This window comes from Aythya marila (assembly GCF_965140915.1).
Source record: "Aythya marila genome assembly, chromosome: 2".
NCBI classification, from domain to species: Eukaryota; Metazoa; Chordata; class Aves; order Anseriformes; family Anatidae; genus Aythya; species Aythya marila.
In genome coordinates this window covers 60,329,262-60,349,858 of record NC_139043.1, presented here as the reverse complement: position 1 = coordinate 60,349,858, position 20,597 = coordinate 60,329,262, and the positions used below count along the sequence as shown (strand labels likewise).

Genomic DNA, 20,597 nt, shown 5'->3' with positions numbered 1-20,597 from the left:
TTTACTAAATTAAAAGACCTGGAGTAAAATAAATAAGCACTGAAAGGCTCATTTCCAGCCTTGTAGATGCTCAGCTTTTTTGTATGTGCTGAAAAATGGTGTACAGAGTGTTCTGTGGATATGCCATTCTTTGAAAAGTTGCTGGAACTTAACAAAGCCCTAGATCATCTGCATTACAAATTGAGACTTAGGCACTGCCCTGGAATTTGAGAGCATAAGTATGGGATCTTCACATGCTGCACTGCTGCAATGCATAATGCAATCTCACCAACAGCAGACCAGTAAACACTAGGGCTTAACTTTCAGATATATTTTAAATGAAAATAAAGTTGCAGAAATAGATAAATTACATTTTATATATATATATATATACAGTTACTGAAAGTATGCAAAAGCCATGAGGAAGCCATGCTTTACAAGGTTTGAGGGTAGTGAGAAAAACAAAATAAAATAAAAACAAACAAATATCCCCACAATGAAAATGCTAAACCAGTTCATTTCTGAGAAAAGAAATTCAGTCTTGCTAAGGCCATGGGAATTTTCCAACTAAATTCAATCAGGCCAAGAGTAGTAGCATCCTGGTAACATCTACAAATACTTTCTGAGAACAGACAAGTTTAGGATTTGGGTCACTATGACATTATTGTACAGCTAGTCTGAAGAACAGATTTTCCAAAACTGTACAGCTAGTCCTAATCTCTTCTCAACAGCACAGAAAAAAATAAAATCTCAAAACTTGTTTATTTCTTACCTGTGCAAATCCATTAAATGCAGTGCTGGATGCCTAAGTAGAAGTGAAGATCAGAACAAATTATCATTTGTTTACTAGAGGAGAACATGAGTAAAATATTTCTATTTGCAAAACAAAAATAAGCCAGACCAAAAAAAAGTAAATTAAAAAAGAACAAAAGGAAGGGCAAGGCAGCAAGATATATGAAAGTGCTATTTGATAACAGGTTTCACACGCTTAAAGAAGACACCAAAATAAAAAGAAAAAAAAAAGAGAGAGCAAGTATTTTTATATACTAAAAAAAAAAAAAAGGCTGTAGATGCATTTAAAATTATATGTATGAAATACAGAAGCTGTGAGACACCACGTGCCTTCAAAGTGTGAAGCTTCATTCACCTTTTTGAAATGCATTTTTGTCAGCCTGTTTCATTACATGGCTGAAGGGCACCACACTATGAACAGTTGCATGACAATTTTTCGAAAAAGAATAGCAAGGGCTTAGGAGGGGTACTGGGAAACACACAAATGGATTGTTTTGAAACAACAAGGTTATGCATGGCCTAAGGAACTCTTTGTCTAGACTAGGCTACACACTGGGGTAGGTACCTCTTCTTTATCAGCCTCAATTTCCTGGTACAACAATCCATATCTCCGGTTAGCAATTTCATCTTCAGATAAATCTGAGCTGTTGGTCTCATTGTCTTTAGGACTAGTTGAACTCTCGGTGCTAGCATTTCGGGAATTTCCCATTTGAAACAGAGCCAAGGGTCTAGCTATTTCCTTGCTGGGTCCGGGATTGTTAGCACTTGCTTGCTCCCCAGGCAAGCCTTGTTTTACTGGTTCCTCCTGACTTTTATTGCTTGTGCTTACACCTACTTCTCCCCAGCTGTTATCAGTCCCTCCCAGGTCCTGTGTAGACCATTTATCACTAATGCCTAACCAAGCATTTTCCATGTTACCTTCCTCTGCGCCTTGCTGCTGGGGGAAAAAGGGCCAATTATCCAGTCCATTGGCTTGGCCATCTGACAGGTTAGAAAAACCCCAGGAGTCATTAGTAACTGTTGGATCCCAGTTTGCCAGCCAGGGGTCTGTTTCCAAGACTTCAGAAATACCACTGTGACTAGGATGCTCTTCAGTGACTGCTGCTTCTGCCCTACCTGTCACTTGGTCTTCTGTATTATCCAGGCAAAGATTACTGCAGTTTGTGCTAGCAGCATCATGTGTCTCAGGCATCAATGCCCGCAGTTTTTCAGGAGTAGCTTGGCCTTCATCAGCAGCACTACCGTTTGGAAGGAGGCTGATGCTACTGTCTTCAGGTCCTTTACCAGACTCTTCTGCACTGAACAATTCAGTGTCACACAGAACATTTCCAGTATTTGTAGGGTCCTTTTCTGTGTGGTCAGTTACCTCTAAGTCAATGTGCTCTGTCCTGTTTATACACTCCATGGATGGATTCTCTCCAGTAACATTGTCATTTTGGTCTAAGCCATCCTCAAACATCCTTTCATGGTCCTGAGTCCAAACACCAAAGACTCTCTCAGGTTCAGTGTTAGTGCTTTCTGTAGTTTTATAGTCATCCACTACTACTTTGTCCCCATCTTCCAATCCTGTGCTCAGCAATGCTTTTTCTCCATCTACCTCTTCAACAACATTAATGATATTTACCTCTTTGAATTCTTTTCCCTCGGGATTTTCTAGGTTAGCAACACTAGCTCTCCCAGCTTCACCATTGTTATCTTCCAACTCATGTAAATTTTCTGCCTCTGTGCTGACTAAGCTTTCACACTCTGAATTTGCTAAACCCTTATGAAGCTCTGCCTCAGTATTTCCTTTTGTTTCACAACCTTGCTCTTCCATTTCCTCTGTACCTTCTAACTCCTTGTAGTTAACAGCTCTGGTCCCTACCTTTTCACTTGACTTGTCGCCTACCCACAGAGGCTCTTCTTCCTCATGCTCTTCCTCTGACATTTGCACATCACATGGGAGGGGTTTATCCAACAAGCTATCAGTTCCTAGGACGGGTGTCTCAAAACTGGTTATGTTCTCTAAAGGCTGATTGGTCACCACATCTTCCCATGGGACATTTTTAGCATCCAATAGGTCCTCCAGTGAAGTCCTCTGGTTTTCAGCTACTGAAGCAGACCCTGGTGCAGCATCCTCCTGCTCACCTACAGCAGGCCAAATACTAGCAGGCAGCATACCCACGGATTCGCTTGAGGTTTGCTCTGCACCAGGGAAAAGCAAAGAACTGCCTGCAGTAATTTCCTGGCTGACACTGGGTGTGCTAACATCTAGGCCCCAGTTGGGAGAACCTAGATCAGTTTGGGTTCTGTTAATATCTTCTGATGACCCAATGTTTGGGGTTTCCTCCATGACCAGGTTACACAGGGAAAGACTTTTTGAAGAGTCAGGCTTTAAGCAGACAGAAAAGCAAAGAAAAAACACAAGATGAAAAAGATAAAGGCGGACTTGATGAAAAAACACAAAATTTATATTTTACTATAGCAGTTTTAATTTAAAGAATGAAAGTAACTAAATTAGCAGTTTAAGGAAAAGCTTTGTGGCTTGCAACATTTGGAGGCAGTAGATTGCAATCTAGAAGAGCGGCACTGATAGACAAAACAGAAAACTATACATTATACCACATTGAATAAAGCATATATCTGGAGTGGTTGCGATTTTGGGGGGAGGTTTGCTTACCGGCTGCACCAATTCGCTGCTTGTCTGTATAGAAAAAAAAAAAGTATATATAAAGCATAGAAAACAAGATTGTTGTTGTTGTTTTCTGTTGTTAGAGCACAAGTTCATTAATTATTATTACCTAACCAGCAGCAGTTACAAAACTGGTGTGGAGAAGCAGCAGAGTCACTCTATTGAAGACTAATCACAGGCCCCTGATTTTAAGCCACGCTTTTAGCCACTGGACTGTATGAGAAAAGAAGTTCTACAGGTACACTGAATATTTCTCATGCCTTGCCTTCCTCTGAGACCCACTGACATTTTTATCATGGGTACCCTATTACATCTCAATTGAAGGGAAGAATCACTCTGATACAGCAAACACAAAGGAGGTAACCAAATTGGTATCAGTGTGCAGCTTTGATAATCCATCACTGCACCATGAAGAGGCATTTGCATCCACACACAGTAAGGCATCAAGACACAAAGCCAGCTGTCTATACCACTACTTTGAACAGATACAAATTCTGCAAGGAAGATCAACAACTACTCTGCACTCAGTATGAAGAGGAACTCCATAAAGGTCGAGTAGTCCTAATTTCAAACATTTAACTGTGAAGCTCATTACTTGCTTTTTTTTTTTTTTTTTTTTTTTTTAAACTAAAGCAAGGAGGGAATTAATTATAATACACAATACATACATAACATTAATGAGCTATAAATAAAACTGCGGAAAAAAAAAAGACAATGGCAAAGATATCTACTATTAGTTTAAAGCTATAAATCTGAAATATTTCTGGGTTATTTTAGCTGGTCTAGATACTGGTAACCTTGCAATTTTGGCTAGTATGCCTATGTGACTTTTTCCAGACTTTATTTAACCTTTCCCAGTAGAAAGAAATGAGTGTTTAATATACATCATATAAGCCATGTGTTCACAAAATAGTGCTACAAATCTGAATGCACAAGAAACATTCACAGATTTCTGTGCTGGCTGAATCTGAAAAAGGTCAAAAAATGGGTGTTCCAGGCTGCATGTCAAATCAACTCAGCTATCTCCATGACAAAAATTGAAAGAAAACCTACGAAAACAAGCTGTTTTCTTCCTGCAGATCATTGTATCTGATTTGACACGAGGAGGTGTAAAGAAAGATCTCTGCAGCTTTCTAAAGCAGCAGCTGCTTTTGTGAATAAATCCAGTTCACTGTATGCTCACTATTAAAAGAACAAGTTAAATTTTCTCTTCACTCCTGAAGCGTGAGAAAATAGGTGCCCATTCTGTTAAAATCCTACAAGTTAAAGGAAATATATCTTCAGACAATTAAGAGAAGTGACTAGCATCCATTCCTACCTTCGGAAAACTATACAGCAGATGAGAATAAAAGCAGCAAACATTTAGCTGTAATGATCGTGAATCTTATTAGCCTAGATTTCTGGCATCATTTAGGTTTTGTAGGCCAAGCAAGAGAGATATTTTTTTTTCCCTGTTGGTTTTAAAAAAATCCCAGGTGGTTTCATATACTTTAAAGTGTTTGTCATGGTCTATAAATTCTGTATCTTGCTTCTGGGGAAAGCAGTATAAATCTGAGTTGAGGGTGTTAAAAATCATACGCACAAAAACATCCCAATTCACAATGATAAATGTCAGTCAGTCTTACCGTCCATAGATCCCATGGCAATGTCTGAAAAAAAGGAGAGGAAAAAGACACTCTCAGAAAAACATTGTTCATTTACTGTATGTTCAACATGCTACATAACTGCATGCATTAACTAACGTGAGAGAAATTATAAAAAAACATGTTTATAATATGTATGTATTTTAAATCTGAATATGTGTGTGTGTACATATCTGCATAATATGTCCCTTTTGGTTAAGCAGGATGAGCACTAAGTGGTGGACTGTGGTATTTCCCACTTCCTAGTAGCAATTGTTTTCCAGTGAACTCATACTGCTGCATACTTGAGTAACAACTAGATTCTGAACTGCTGACTCTGAATGACCTTCAACAGGTGCATACAGGTGCCTCTGCAAGGTGTAACCTTTAAGAAGCTTATGTAGGTCAGGATTTTGAGGCAGGAAATGATTCAGCTACCCACTGAAAACAAGTGAGTTTTCTTACAACTTCAACACAACAAAGGGAAACATAAACATGCTTTTAGGAAAAGAAAACTAGAAAGTTGACCTTTAATTGTGTTTTCCAGTTTGTGAAGCAATAACTGTTAGTGACCTCTCAACAAAGGAGCCGAGTGGACAAATGAAAGAAGAGAAACAGACTTCAGCCTAATATTAATAGCCCCCACATGAGAAGAAACTCCTTTAATTGGACTCAAATTCTATCGGAGGTATTTTGAAACACATCTATTATATTCACACCTAAGTTAAAGTCCATGAAAAATGAAAACATGAGATATTCATAAAGTAAAACATAAAACTCTTCCTGAAATATTTACAAATGTTAAATGTGACCTCAGACTTGCCCATGAGAAAGAATTGCTGCATTTGGCTTCTTTTCTTGCCTGCTTCTTTTTTATAACCACAAAATCAATCGGTTTAATTTTAAGTCCAGCGGTGTGTGTCCTCTGCAGGTGTAACTCACAAGTGTATATGCTCATTCTGGTGTAACCTTATTAGCTGAACATTGAAACTTCAAAGGAAAAATGATAGGTCTCTTCTACTAGCCCTAACTGGTGCAACCCCCAGACATCCTACTGATTTCCATGGAAGGGTATTGCTCATTTTTGTTTCTTATTCTTTCATTTCTCACAAGATTTTGTGCACAAGGTGAAGAGAACATACTGAGGAAAAAGCAAGACAGAGCACAGCTAGCAAAAGGAGTTGAGGGCCAGGTACATTTAGAAAGGCCACCTCAGAAGCAGGTGTAGAAACATGTCCTGGTTTCACCTAGGATAGAGCTAATTTTCCTCCTAGTAGCTAGTATGGTGCTGTGTTTTGGATTTAGGATGGGAATAATGTTGGTAACATGCTGTTGTTTTAGTTCTTACAGAGAAGCGCTTACACTAAGCCAAGGGCTTTTCAGCTTCTTGCTTTTTTCAGCTTCTTGCTTTTTTCAGTTTCCTGTCAGTGAGGGGGCTGGGAGTTCAACAGGAGCTGGGAGGGGACAGAACTAGGACAGCTGACCCAAACTGGCCAAAGGGATGTCCCATTCCTTGTGGTGTCATACTGAGCTATTATTATGGGGTGACTGGCCGGGATCGGGGGAACCACTGTTTGGGGACAGGCTTGGCATTGGTCAGCGGGTGGTGAGCAACTGCATTATGCATCACTTGTTTTGTACACCTTATAATTATTATTATCATTATTATTAATATTAATATTTATTTTCTGTCCTAATAAACTGCCCTAATAAACTGTCTTTATCTCTACCCACAAGCTTTTACTTTTTTTTTCCGATTCTCTCCCCCATCACACTGGGGAAGGGAGGGTGAGCAAACGGCTGTGTGGTGCTGAGCTGCCGGTCAGGTTAAACCACAACAATACAGAAAAGCAAGTGAGGAAGGGCGGACTAGGGCTCACTTACTGTAATCTGATCACAGTGGCTGAGTAGTGGGGGGAGGTAATTAAATGATCAATAGGGAAGTCACGTCTGGCCTCTCAAGGCATCAAAATACAGATTACTCCTGTCTTCATTTCACTCCTTCAGCACAGTTTGCTGAAGGGAAAATATCCATAACTGAGGCAAAACCAGTACAGATATAGAAAGACCACTTCAGGCTGTCTTCCTAATTCCCTGCAAAATAGCATATGGGTCTCCAAATACTGCAGTCACAGATTTAATTCTGTCTGTGCTCCCATATGAATGACGCTGTCACATCCAGTGAGACTGAAACTTGACTGCAGAGCTATTCTTCCTTCTTCTAAAAATACAGCACACTCTTCCACACATGCCTGTGGATGTGGACCATTTTTAACATGTATATTTGGTGGGATGAGAGGTGAAGGAGAAGAGATGGAAGGTGCTCAGTTAATTCTTCCTGTGTACCTAGACGAAAACTTACAATGTACTTTTCTACACAGAATTATATTCTCTATCTCATGGTACAGTTAAATTTAAAACAACTATTTTCATTAAAGTAATAAAATATACTCCAGTCACACTGTACAGTATGATGTCAGGACAAACATGGTCTGTCTGTGAGGTTACATGTTTTTGTTTTAATGATCCCACTGCTCTCATCAGAATTATTACATGACAAGCTGAAAGGGGACAGTTAGCAAAGTCACAGCCAGAATTTTCTGTCACTGCTGAGTGCCAAGTGATTACTTTCCTTTTCTTGTTTCCAGGAAGCAAGAAAAATAACAAAATGCACAAGGCCTCTATTATAAATAAACACTCCTAGCAAACCACAATGAGAAACTTCAGTTGCTGTTCAGAGTGCTGACACTGCACTGTTTTTCTGACAGTGCATAACCCATCAGAAATCAGTACAGATCTCATTATATAATGAGGACTCCACACCAAATAAGAAATTAATTAACCAAGATCAAGGACTGTCTCAGCCTTAAAGCTTCTTATCTGCTCACTCCTTTCCCAGTGTTGCATTCCTGAACAGCTGATTAGTCCTCTCATGTCTCATAGTACAAGGCAGGTTAGTGATAGTCACAGGGATAATAGGTTTTGCTAACAGTGTGCTAATATTGGTTCCTTGTCTATGTATAACACTGAGCTCTAGCTCTGCTGTACAGGGGAAGTACTGTATCTTACTATCAGCCCTAGGGGTAGTGAGGGCAAGTTCTGGATCTTAAAATAGTAGGTGCTTGAAGGCAAACCGAAAAAAAAAAAACATGGCAAATATTACTGTAGAACACAAAATTTGCTGAGGCGATCGGCTCCGGGGCAGACGTGTTCTGCAGCGGAGCAGGGGACCGAGGCGGGCAGGGCTTTTTGTCCGGCATCGAGGCCACTCGGGGGAGCCGCCGGGACCCGGCAGTCCTCGCGAGGGAGGCTGACGAGGCGCGGGCGGAGCCAGCAGCGCCCCCTCCCAGGCTGTTTAAAAGTTGCCCCTAGGGAGCGCGGCGAACAGGACGGGCAAACAGGGCGTGGCGCGGCAGTTCGCGCGGGCAGGGCGAGCGGGGGGCCCATCGTCGCTCTGTTGCAGCTGCCTCTCCCTTCGGTGCTTGTAACCTGCTTGCGTAGAACCTGACCATGGTATCAACCAGGCAGAAAACCGTGGCCTCCGCATCTCGTGCGGCATCTCCAGCCACGGTCACCAGTGTGGCTACTCAGACGAGGGCTCGGGGAAACACGCAGCCGTCCAGGTCCTGGGCTGCAGAGTGTGCCCCAGCCTTCTGTCGGTCTCCGACAGCAGTGGTGGGTGTGCCTGTGGGAGGTGTGCCCAGGTTGAAGAACTGCTCAGCCAGGTAGCGGAGCTCCGGGAGGAGGTGAACAGGCTCAGGAGCATTAGGGAATCAGAGATGGAAATTGACCGGTGGAGGTGCACTCTACCCTCTCTGAGGCAGGCTCACGAGCCTGCCACAGCACAGGCGTCTCCTGTTATGCAGAAGACGGAGGTTCCCTCCTCCTGCCAGGCAGTGGGAGGAGACCTAGATCAAGGGGGGGAATGGAGGCAGGTGCCTATTCGGGGTGGTAGGCGAGCCCTCTCTCTGCCCACCTCACCTTCTCATCTACCCTTAAATAATTGATATGAAGGACTAGAACAAGACAATCTGAATGACAAAGTAGATAAAAACCCGTCCCAGTTGGAGGGGGCGCCTAAGACAAGGTGACCTACACATCGCATTGCCACATCATCCTTCAAAAAAGAAAGAAGGGCTATTGTTATGGGGGGGCTCCCTTCTGAAAGGGACAGAGGGACCGATATGCCGACCAGACCCAACCCGCAGAGAAGTCTGTTGCCTCCCTGGGGCTCGGGTGAGAGACTTTGCCAAGAAAGTCAAGCGCCTGGTACGGCCCACTGACTACTACCCACTACTGGTCTTTCAGGCTGGTAGCGATGAAGTAGCAACGAGAAGTCCGAAGGCGATCAAAAGAGACTTTAGGGATTTGGGGCAACTACTTAGAGGATCAGGGGCGCAGGTTGTGTTTGCCTCTGTCCTTCCGATAGGGGGGATTGAAGCTGAAAGGCGTGCTGCTCACATAAACTCGTGGCTTCGAGACTGGTGTGACCAGCAGAACTTTGGGTTCTTTGATCACGGGAAGGTCTATGCTACACCGGGCCTGATGGCACCGGATGGGATGCGCCTCTCTCGGAGAGGGGTAAGGATCTTTGGTCAGGAGTTGGCAGGGCTGATAGATAGGGCTTTAAACTAGAGTCGAAGGGGGAAGGGGCTAAAACCAGGCACGCCGGTGAAGACCTAAGGGATGGTATGCTAGAATCAGAGGGGCTGTGTGCCAGTGAGGTCCTTCGGTCAGATCCACAAGGTGCTGAGTGTAAGGAGACGCACCTGAAGTGCTTCTACACGAACGCACGCAGTATGAGGAATAAAATGCATGAGCTAGAAGTCCTGGCCCAGTCCCACAACTACGACATCATCGGCATAAGCGAAACCTGGTGGGATGAGTCCTGTGACTGGGGTGTTGCGATAGATGGTTACAGGCTCTTCAGGAGGGACAGGCAGGGTAGGCGAGGTGGTGGGGTGGCGATGTATGTGAAGCAGGGGCTGGACTGTGTGGAACTTCAGGTTGGCAATGGCAAAGTTGAGAGCCTCTGGATAAGGATCAAGGGACGAACGAATCAAGGGGATGTCGTTGTGGGAGTCTATTACAGACCGCCTGGCCAGGACGATAGCGCCGATAAATTATTCTTTACAGAACTAAGAGAGGCCTCGAGATTAACTCCCCTTGTCCTTATGGGGGACTTCAACTTGCCAGACATTAACTGGGAGTGCCACACGGCTGACACGAGCAAGTCCAGGAGGTTCATGAAGCACCTAGATGATAACTTCTTGGTGCAGGTGCTAACGGAGCCAACTAGGAAAGGAGCCCTCCTAGACCTGTTGCTAGAAAACAGAGAGGGTCTGGTGGGAGATGTGGTGATTGGTGGCTGCCTTGGTCATAGCGACCATGAAGTGGTTGAGTTCAAAATTTACGGTGACAGAAGGAAAAGTGCCACCAAAACCTCATCCCTAGATATGGGGAAAGCAGACTTCAGGCTGCTCAGGGAACTAGTCAGCAAGGTCCCCTGGGAAACTGCTCTTGAAGGCCTCGATGTCCACCAGTGCTGGTCATTCTTTAAGCGATGCCTCCTAGAAGCACAAGATCAGGCAATTCCTAAATATCGCAAGTCAGGCAGGCGGGGCAGGAGGCCGGCATGGCTGACCAGGAACATTCTAATGAAGATTAGGCAGAAACAGAGAGTGTTTCACTACTGGAAGGAGGGCCAGGTGCCATGGAAAGAATACAGGGATGATGTTCGTGTTTGTAGGGAGAAAATTCGTGTGGCCAAAGCACACCTAGAGTTGAAGCTGGCTGTGTCTGTGAGAGAAAATAAAAAGGGTTTTTTTAGATATGTGAATGGAAAAAGGAGAACTAAAGAATACATAGGGCCACTCCTTGATAGGGAAGGTCTCCTCACAGACAATGACATAGGCAAAGCAGAGACACTTAACGCCTTCTTTGCCTCTGTCTTCAATGCCGATGATGGGCTTCGGGACCCAGGGTGCCCTGAGCTGGAGGACTGGGACGGTGGGGATGACAAACTCCCAACCGACCCTGAACGTGTGCGGGATTTGCTACTCCACCTGGATCCCTACAAGTCCATGGGTCCGGATGGGATTCATCCCCGGGTGCTGAAAGAGCTGGCGGACGTCATCGCGGAACCTCTCTCAATTATTTTTCAACGATCCTGGGAATTTGGAGAGGTCCCGGTAGACTGGAAGCTGGCAAATGTTGTGCCGATTTTCAAGAAGGGTCAGAAAGAAGACCCTAGCAATTACAGGCCTGTCAGTCTCACGTCAGTGCCTGGTAAAATCATGGAGAAGATGGTTCTCGAACTTATTGAGGCGCACCTGGGGGACAAAGCAGTCATTGGTCCCAGCCAGCATGGGTTTGTGAAGGGTAGGTCCTGCCTAACTAACCTGATTTCCTTTTATGATAAGATCACCCGTATAGTGGACCAAGGGAAACCAGCTGATGTGATTTTTTTGGACTTCAGCAAGGCTTTTGACACGGTTTCCCGTAGGATCCTACTGGATAAAATGTCCACCATACAGCTAAATAAAAACATCATACGATGGGTGAGCAATTGGCTAACGGGCAGGGCCCAAAGGGTTATGGTAAATGGGGCTGCGTCAGGCTGGCGGGCGGTCACCAGTGGGGTCCCTCAAGGCTCCATTTTAGGGCCGGTACTTTTCAATATTTTTATAAACGATCTGGATGTAGGAATAGAAGGTATTTTGAGCAAGTTTGCTGATGACACCAAACTTGGAGGAGTTGTGGACTCGAATGAGTGTGGAAAGGCCTTGCAGAGGGATCTGGATAGGTTGGAGAGCTGGGCGATCACCAACCGCATGAAGTTCAATAAGAGCAAGTCCTGGGTCCTGCACCTGGGACGGGGAAACCCTGGCTGCACGTACAGACTGGGCGATGAGACGCTGGAGAGCAGCCTAGAAGAGAGGGATCTGGGGGTTGTGGTAGACAGCAAGTTGAACATGAGCCAGCAGTGTGCCGTGGCAGCCAGGAGGGCCAACCGTGTCCTGGGGTGCATCAAGCACGGCATCGCTAGTAGGTCAAGGGAGGTGATTGTCCCGTTCTACTCTGCGCTGGTGCGGTCTCACCTCGAGTACTGTGTGCAGTTCTGGGCACCACAGTATAAAAAGGACATGAAACTGTTGGAAAGTGTCCAGAGGAGGGCTACGAAGATGGTGAAAGGCCTGGAGGGGAAGACGTACGAAGAACGGCTGAGGTCACTGGGCCTGTTCAGCCTGGAGAAGAGGAGGCTGAGGGGAGACCTCATCACAGTCTACAACTTCCTCGTAAGGGGGTGTCGAGAGGCAGGAGACCTTTTCTCCGTTAACACCAGTGACAGGACCCGTGGGAACGGGGTTAAGCTGAGGCAGGGGAAATTTAGGCTTGACATCAGGAGGGGGTTCTTCACAGAGAGGGTGGTTGCACACTGGAACAGGCTCCCCAGGGAAGTGGTCACTGCACCGAGCCTGTCTGAATTTAAGAAGAGATTGGACTGTGCACTTAGTCACATGGTCTGAACTTTTGGGTAGACCTGTGCGGTGTCAAGAGTTGGACTTGATGATCCTTAAGGGTCCCTTCCAACTCAGGATATTCTATGATTCTATGATTCTATGATAAAATTCTTTAACACAACATCCTGCAAAGGAGTATGCTATTCCATCCTCTCGCTTTCCTTGAGATTATGTCTAAAATGAATTTATGAAACCAAAACCACTCAGATCATATCCCCTGCTTGGTACGGAAACTCTATCACAGCAAAACAATTGCATGCTGACTCCATAAGACCTAGGCCCCATTACACCTGTTTCCAGACATGAAAAGTCAAAGCTAGGTCAGAAACATTGTCAGAAAAACAGGTGGTGGAGGATTATAATGTTAGCATTAGGAGATGTTCTAAAGAAGGAAGATAACAACATGCCAAAGTCAAGGCCAAGGTACCAGCAACCATTCTCACTGGCAGACAACTCATTTTACCACCTGACAACTTCCTCTTCCTCCAGTATATCAGCAAGTATGAGGTTACTAAAGGGGAAAGATATATGTTTGACAAGAGCTGCTCAGGAAGATCAAGTGTTTCAGACACTGCCAATACACTGCTCATTAGTACATGAGGCAAACCTTTCCTACCATAGACAGTACTTTGCATTTGCGTGCTTTCCTCAAAAGCAAAGAGATACCTGAGACATGGGTGAATGAGTTACTCCTGTTGATACAGCTTCTGGCTTGAAAGGGTCAAAGTCCAGATCTAGCAAAGATTCTTCTTTCTTAGCTTCAGGAACTTCATTCTGTTAGAAGAGAAACATAACTGTTGAAAAACTCATCTCTCAAAAACAAAAACAAAAAACAAACAAACAAAAACAAAAACAAACAAACAAAAAAAGGTCACATTTTCAAGCTGCAGTACAATCCAGGACGGGAGGAAGCTCCGAAGACTTTCCTGAGGTTTAGTGTAGCTTTTAATCTTATTTTTATGAGCTTCACTTTTATGATGACTTTGTTTTCTGCGTAGTGGACTTATTCCTTTTCAGGCTAAACAAATTGCAACCCTCTTGAAAAAGTGTCGAGTGTTCACTGTTTGACTCTGAACACGTTTCTAAGTGCTCTGAGGTGGACACCAAAATTAAAAAACTGTATAAATTGTGCCCAGCGTCCACACATTCTAACAAGTAAATCTCTCCCCAAACACAAACATTAGTAATATGTCAACATAGGAGGACATAAATGCATTTAAATTAAATTTCATTTCTGAACAAGAATAACAATTCACATTTAATGCTGCACTTAGCACTAAACTTTAGGAAATGTCTTATGTAACTCTAACTAAATCTTGGTAACCTGATCTACTCTTACAAAACTGGATTACACATTAGAGCTTTTTTTCTGTTTTCAATTAATGAATTAGCCAAGGCCTATGAGGTCACTGTAAATATCTATATTGTTTCAGTGCACTAGAAATCCTTCTCTCTGTAAATTAACATGAGCAAATAATTACCATCCCTCAACAGGAAATGTAATTTTTAATTAGTGTGAGTCCATTGCTGAGATTTAATACTCTAATGATAAATACTCTAGGCAAGCATCTCAGTTTTAGTAACAAGTTTAGTACTGTCCACTGCTAGTTCATAGAATCATACAATGGTTTGGGTTGGAAGGGACCCCAGTTCCAACCCCCCTGCCATGGGCAGGGACACCTCCCACCAGACCGGGTTGCCCAAGGCCCCATCCAGCCTGGCCTTGAACACCTCCAAGGATGGGGCATCCACAGCTTCCCTGGGCAACCTGTTCTAGTGCTGTGTAGTAACTAATTTATTCCTTATATCTAATCTAAATCTCCCCTCTTTTAGTTTAAAGCCATCATCCCTTGTTCAATCACTACACACTCTGATAAACTGTCCCTCTCCAGCTTTCCTGCAGGCCCCCTTTAGGTACTGGAAGGCCACTATAAAGTCTCAGAGCCTTCTCTTCTCCAGTCTGAACAACCCCAACTCCCTCAGCCGGTCTTCCTAGAAGAGGTGCTCCAGTCCTTTGATCATCGTTATGGCCCTCCTCTGGACCTGCTCCAACAGGTCCCTGTCTTTCTTACACTGGGGACTCCAGAGCTGAAAGCAGTACTCCAGGTGGGGCCTCACAAAAGCAGAGTACACCTCCCTTGACCTTCTGGCCATTCAAGTGATCCATCCATCAAATCCACATCTCTCTGATTTAGAGAGAAGCTTGTCGTATGGAACAGTCTTGAATGCTTTGCAGAACTGCAGGTAGATGACATCAGTTGCTCTTTCCCTATCCACCGATGCTGTAACCCCATCACAGAAGGCCACAAAATTTTCTAGGCACAATTCACCTTTAAAGAAGCAATGTTGGATGTCACCAATCACCTTCTTGTTTTCCATGTCCCTTGGCATATTTTCCAGGAGGATCTGCTCCATGATCTTGCCAGGCACAAAGGTGAGAATGACTGGCCTATAGTTCCCTGGGTTTTCCTTTTTCCTTTTGTTAAAAATGGGGGTTATGTTTCCCCTCTTACAGTCAGTGGGAACTTGACTGCCACAACATCTCAAATGTGATGGATAAAGGCTTAGCAACTACATCCGCCAGTTCCCTCAGGAGCTGGGGGTGTATCTCATTAGGTCCCATGGACTTGTGCACCTTCAGATGTACCTTCTTAGATGAACCTAATCTTCTAATTGTTCTTTTTCTAGTTGTTCAGTGTTTATTGAACAGCGAGAGAAGCTTGTCTTTCAATATATAGAATATATAGGTAGTAAAGAATTAGAGTGCTATTTTGGAAACGGTATCATTGGAATACTGTTTTTTTTTTTACACATACATTCATATATAATCTTACATAAGAACAGTAACACAGGGTAAGACCAAAAGTGCACACAGTTCAAACTTCTGCCCCTGATAAAAGTGTACAGCAGGGGAAGTCTACAAGAAGAGGACGGTCATAAGAACAGCAAGATGACAATAAATCAACAAAGCTGTTCTACATGTATTGTTAAAACATTTAAGAATGTAAACTTTCCCAATTAGTATTACTATCTGTAAACAAATGTTCAACAACTGTAGGTAATTAACCTCCAACTGCAGATAATTAATGGCTTCCGTAAGCCACAAGCCACCTGGGAACAGGGTCAAAATAACTTCTTTAAAGGCTCCCATGCTGAGAACAACGGAGTAGCCAGGAATTCTTCAGTTTGGTAGCTGGGCAACATAGGCAGGGTTTACGCTATTGTGAGAGGCACAGGGGCTGACTGCTCTATGACATCCCCAAAGCAAGAAGGAAGGTAGCTGGGAAGTTGTCAGGGGCAGATGTGGAATAAAGAAAAGGTGATGTTGCTTCATGTGGCACAGAGTTCAGCTAGGGGAGTCCTTGCCTGTACTGTGAATGCAAAAAACCTACATGTGTTGAAAGGCTGAACAGAAAAATCTGTGCATAAGCAGTTCGTTGAGAATGATTAAACATGCAGAAACCATGTTCAGGAAACCCCTGAGTGCAACTGGCTGTAGGCAAGAAGACTTCAGGAGAGAGGAATATAAGGAGAATCAGCTTTGCTCGCCTTAATTTATATTCTTCCTTGACCTCTGCTTTTGGACACTTGGGGATGACAGATAACTGGTCTGACCCACTGAAGCTGTGTTATGTTCTCACACTTGAAAAGGTCAAAACCAAAACACCCTTCCCCACCAGTGGCCATCATTACATTCATTCAGTTTTGTCTTTCAGCTGATACATTTAGATTTTATCACATATACCCTCGAGGTACTAGTACTCATATGGTCATACAGCTTGATGAAATAACACAGCATTAGCTAGTATATAATCAGAAATGGACGGAGATGGAGAAGTTAGTTAACTCTCAGTGAGGTTCAGGAATGAAGATGTTATTTATGAGGACTGAATCAATAGAATTGGAGTCTTGATTAGGTCCTGCAAGATGGCAACTAAGGGATCTGTTGTGATTGTTTACTGATCACTGACTGCAAAAATTACTGTTATCAGTTACCCTCAGATCAAAACAAACAGAACGCTTCTTGTTACTTTAAGAACAAAGGCCCAAGCAAAGTTATAGTGTAAGTGAGATAGTGTAAGTTAGACTGAGATTTAGGAAAATGAGGAACCTCAGGAAATCCTTCCATAAAGGACAAAGCCATTACAGGAACACCTGGCAATCGCCCTGTGTTAATTCCACCACTGCATTACAAAGCATGGATAAATACCATACTTGAAAGAGACAGCTGTTGTAGAGGAAAGGCTGCATCCCTGAATGGATATGTACGTACAAGGGATGGAGAAGGCATAAAAAACTGTAAGCACTGCCAGAACTGCCATCCCCTCTCCATACAGACTTTGTACAAGCTTTAAAATAGCTTCAGCTATGTGTTAGTCACTTCAGGACTTCTGGACACAGACACCTGGTGGAGACCATTTTATAAAGTCCTACAGTGTCCAAGCTAGTGAACTCTAGTAATTGGAACACTAGCAAAATTTTTTTAAGCAGCTGTCCAAAACGAGTAACTTGATTAACCACGAAAATTGCTATCTGATTTTTAATTTAGTAGCCAAAGCTGCAAAGACATCCACACTGTGTCTCAGCACCTCAGCATAGCAAACACATGGCAGTAATGTGATGGGACAGGAGAAAAAAACAAGAAATAAAGCAAGGAACACTCACTTCTAAACAATCTTCTCATCTGGTTGCCCAGATATCACATCTTCTCATATCATTTACTTAGCAGTAATTAAATCCAGTCTTGAAAATTAATAAACTGGAAGTGTGAGCTGCTTTATTGAATCTGAGCTGAATACTCAACAGCATCAAGCAGAACTGTCTTTTGTTCAGCATCTTGTACAGCACCAAATGTATTACTGCTGCTCGGTAAAGAAAGATGAAAAACAGTTACAGGCTATTTGCTTTCTGTGTTCCAGAGAAGAAAAGTGTTTGGGCCTATTCATAATCTTCTCTGAAAGATGAATCAAAGCAGCAAAGTGCTATTCATCAGCTTGTTGGTTTTGTGTCTCTGCATGAGGACAGTACCATGGACACCAGCAGTGGTCCCTTGAGAAGTCCCGAACCATTAAGGAGATACGCAAATTTGACAGCTTCCTCTGTACTGCCTCCCCCTCCCCCCCCCCCCCCCCCAAAAAAAAAAAAAAAAAAAAAAGATCTCTGGCTGTACAGGAGATGCCATAAGCACCAAGAGGAATGTCTGCGTTTGTTGTGGTTTATGTGCAATATATTTTTAATTATTGGTTCTCTTATAGGAGGATATAAAACCTACTGTATCACACTATTTGTGTGTTCTTGTACACATTCATATGTCTCAGATACAGTAAGGCTGCTTTAGTGATGGGGATGGATGTTGTGGAGGGAGAAGGGCAGATCATTTAAGAGAAGGTGGCCAGGGAATAACTTAGGTCATTCACAGGTCAGTGACTGGGGAGGAGGGAGGGACATAGATCACTCACTGAAGGGAGATCAATTTTTTCTTTGAAAGACCAGGGAAAGATTTCTTTTCTCAAGAGCATGCCCCACCTTTATTATGCCATTACATTTTTATACCAATCCCTTGTAGAAATGCTGTAAAAAATTTGGAAATGTGACTTATATTCGTTTAAAGCTCTATTCTGGTGTCAGCTCTTGATGGAAAAGCAAATTGCTTCCATTTCTGCTTCCATAGCTGGCTTGACAGCTGAAGGTTAGGTAGATACAGCATTTAATGCAGGCAGCCACATCTAGCACAGGTTACACTGGCTCTGGCCACAGATGTCAAGCCTTACACTGCCAGAGTGGTAACTCCTGTGAAGTCTGGAAACAATGAGGCAACCCATCTCCAATCCCCTTACTGCAAGGGCCCTGCAGCAGCTGTGTACCTGCTTCCCAGTGTGGGAGTTGCCATTAATTCTTTAATTGTGTGAGAGCTTAACTATGAATAACTCTTTCCTCTTGCAAAACTCTATGGAAAAGATCCCTGTGGAAAAGAGGCAACACATTTTTCTCCCCTCTGCAAGAAAACAAAACATCACATGTTCAAATTCTCTAAAATATCTTTTTCACTGCTGTGCCTACATTCTCCTGTGATGTCAAAAGAACTAGTACAAAAACAATAATTCACATGAAAACAAATATTCATAAACATTCTGCATAAGGTTCAGATCTGCAATATTTCTTCACAGTCTACCAGTCACAGGCTCAATTTTCAGAGCTGTAATTACCATAATAGAAATGGTCCATTATTAAACAACCAGCAGTTACCCTAACTGCATGAAATCTGAATAACTGAATGCAAATTATACAGATTTATTTTATACAACTCTGGTTTTTGTTTGTTCTATGCAATTATTTTAAATTTCACAATAATGAGATAAAAAGTCATTATGATCTCATCTCTGCTATGCAACTAATGTTTCTGTTAATCAAAACCAAACAAATGATTAATCTAGCTGGAGTAGCCTTTTACACCTGCAAAGAGTTGATTAAGACAGCGAAGCTCCTTAAAAAAAAATCACTCAAAAAAGAAAAGGTATATATCATATGATTTTGATGAAGGAAACAGGAACAACCAAGGACCACTGCAAAATACCTCTTGAGACACTTGGAATTAGAGAAGAAGCATCTTAGATGAGCTTTCTGTTTATCATGAAACCTGAATTCACTTAAATGTCAAACATGGATGCAATTTATAGTATTTTTAGTTAGGTTTCTCACCGGGAAATCTCATCTCTCATTTGAAAAATCATGTTTCCTATATGCTAGCAATGCTAGCCCTTTTGTATGATCATACATGACCTATTCAAAGATAAAATACTATGTATGTGACTCTTTCAAGATAATATAAAAACCCGTCACCTCCCTCCCCACTGAGATCAGCCTTAAGTCCATAGTCTTGGAGAACTTCAGGTGATTGCAAGGTTGGATGGTTCACCATCCGCTGAAGCTTACCTGTGATGGAGTTGTCACACTGATTTCTGGGACAAAGTTGTCATCAAATAGGTTAATGATGTTCTCCTGTTGCAACTCCTTTGTGGGTGTGAGCTTAGGTAGTGGTGGGACTGGCGGACCTTTCCTCAGCTAGGGAGACAGCGAAAATATCACAGACTAGTTCAGAGATAAAATAAAGTGCTTTAAGCTAGGTCTAAATAGCTTGAGATGGGTTTTTCTCTCTGCTGCTTCACGTTAAATGTAGGAATAAGCCATGGAGCCAAATGAACTTTTTGGTTGCTCATCATCAGATGCCTTGATGGAAGCCTTGCAAGGCTATGTTTCAAATTCATTCCAATTCAAGTTTTACATGTCCTAAGTTTTAAGTGTCCTATATTTGTCTTAATTGTAAAAGATGGCACACACACAAAAAATGTGTTAATAACATTTCAATGGACTCAAAAGAAACCTTCATGTACTGACTTTCAAAAAAAAACAAAAACCAAACACACACACACAAAACCCTCTTAGAACATCATTTCTTGGTTGAAATTTCTCTGATGGAAACACAATGCAGGGTACTTCCTTTCCTATGCAACACACAGTTGGAAGAGCAGTGTTTCATAGAACAGGCCTTTTCACAGCTTTTTGCCTTCTTCAGATCACTTCAGTGTATCTTTGGTATTTTGTCTATGCCTACGTGTTGCTATCTCATAAATCCTACTTAATGCTAAGAACATATCATCTCTGTGAACCATAACACCTCAAAGGTATTTAGGTCACTAATTCGCCCCGATCTCCAGAGATTCACATAATCATGATAAGCTTATTGCTTTGAATAGTACTAATTACTAATATACTTTGAATACGCTAATTACTATACTATGAATATTACTAATTCCTAATTTTTAAATTCCATCAAAATAAAATGAAAAAAATCAAAAAAATTCTTCAGGTGATGTAACACTATTGGCACTAATAAGACTAAACCGACTTGTATCAGATCAGCATTCAGGCTCTGGGTTGTCACCATTTATGAGACCAAAGACAACAGGTGTGCTCACATGTAATTAACTGGAAAATAAAATTCCTTCCGAT

The 20,597-nt window shown here is 42.6% G+C and overlaps 1 protein-coding gene across 1 annotated transcript in view; it reads right to left on the bottom strand.

Annotated features, from left to right (window-relative positions):
* The window catches only part of AMPH (amphiphysin), a gene marked incomplete at its 5' end in the record, with an annotated part of 132,346 nt that overhangs the window by 21,480 nt on the left and 90,269 nt on the right, over positions 1–20,597 (bottom strand). Inside the window, 5 exons of the mRNA XM_082754800.1 lie at positions 752–784; positions 3,431–3,454; positions 5,068–5,091; positions 13,254–13,361; positions 19,521–19,649. Coding sequence (XP_082610926.1) covers positions 752–784; positions 3,431–3,454; positions 5,068–5,091; positions 13,254–13,361; positions 19,521–19,649 — 318 coding nt within the window. The remainder of the gene's footprint in view (positions 1–751; positions 785–3,430; positions 3,455–5,067; positions 5,092–13,253; positions 13,362–19,520; positions 19,650–20,597) is intronic.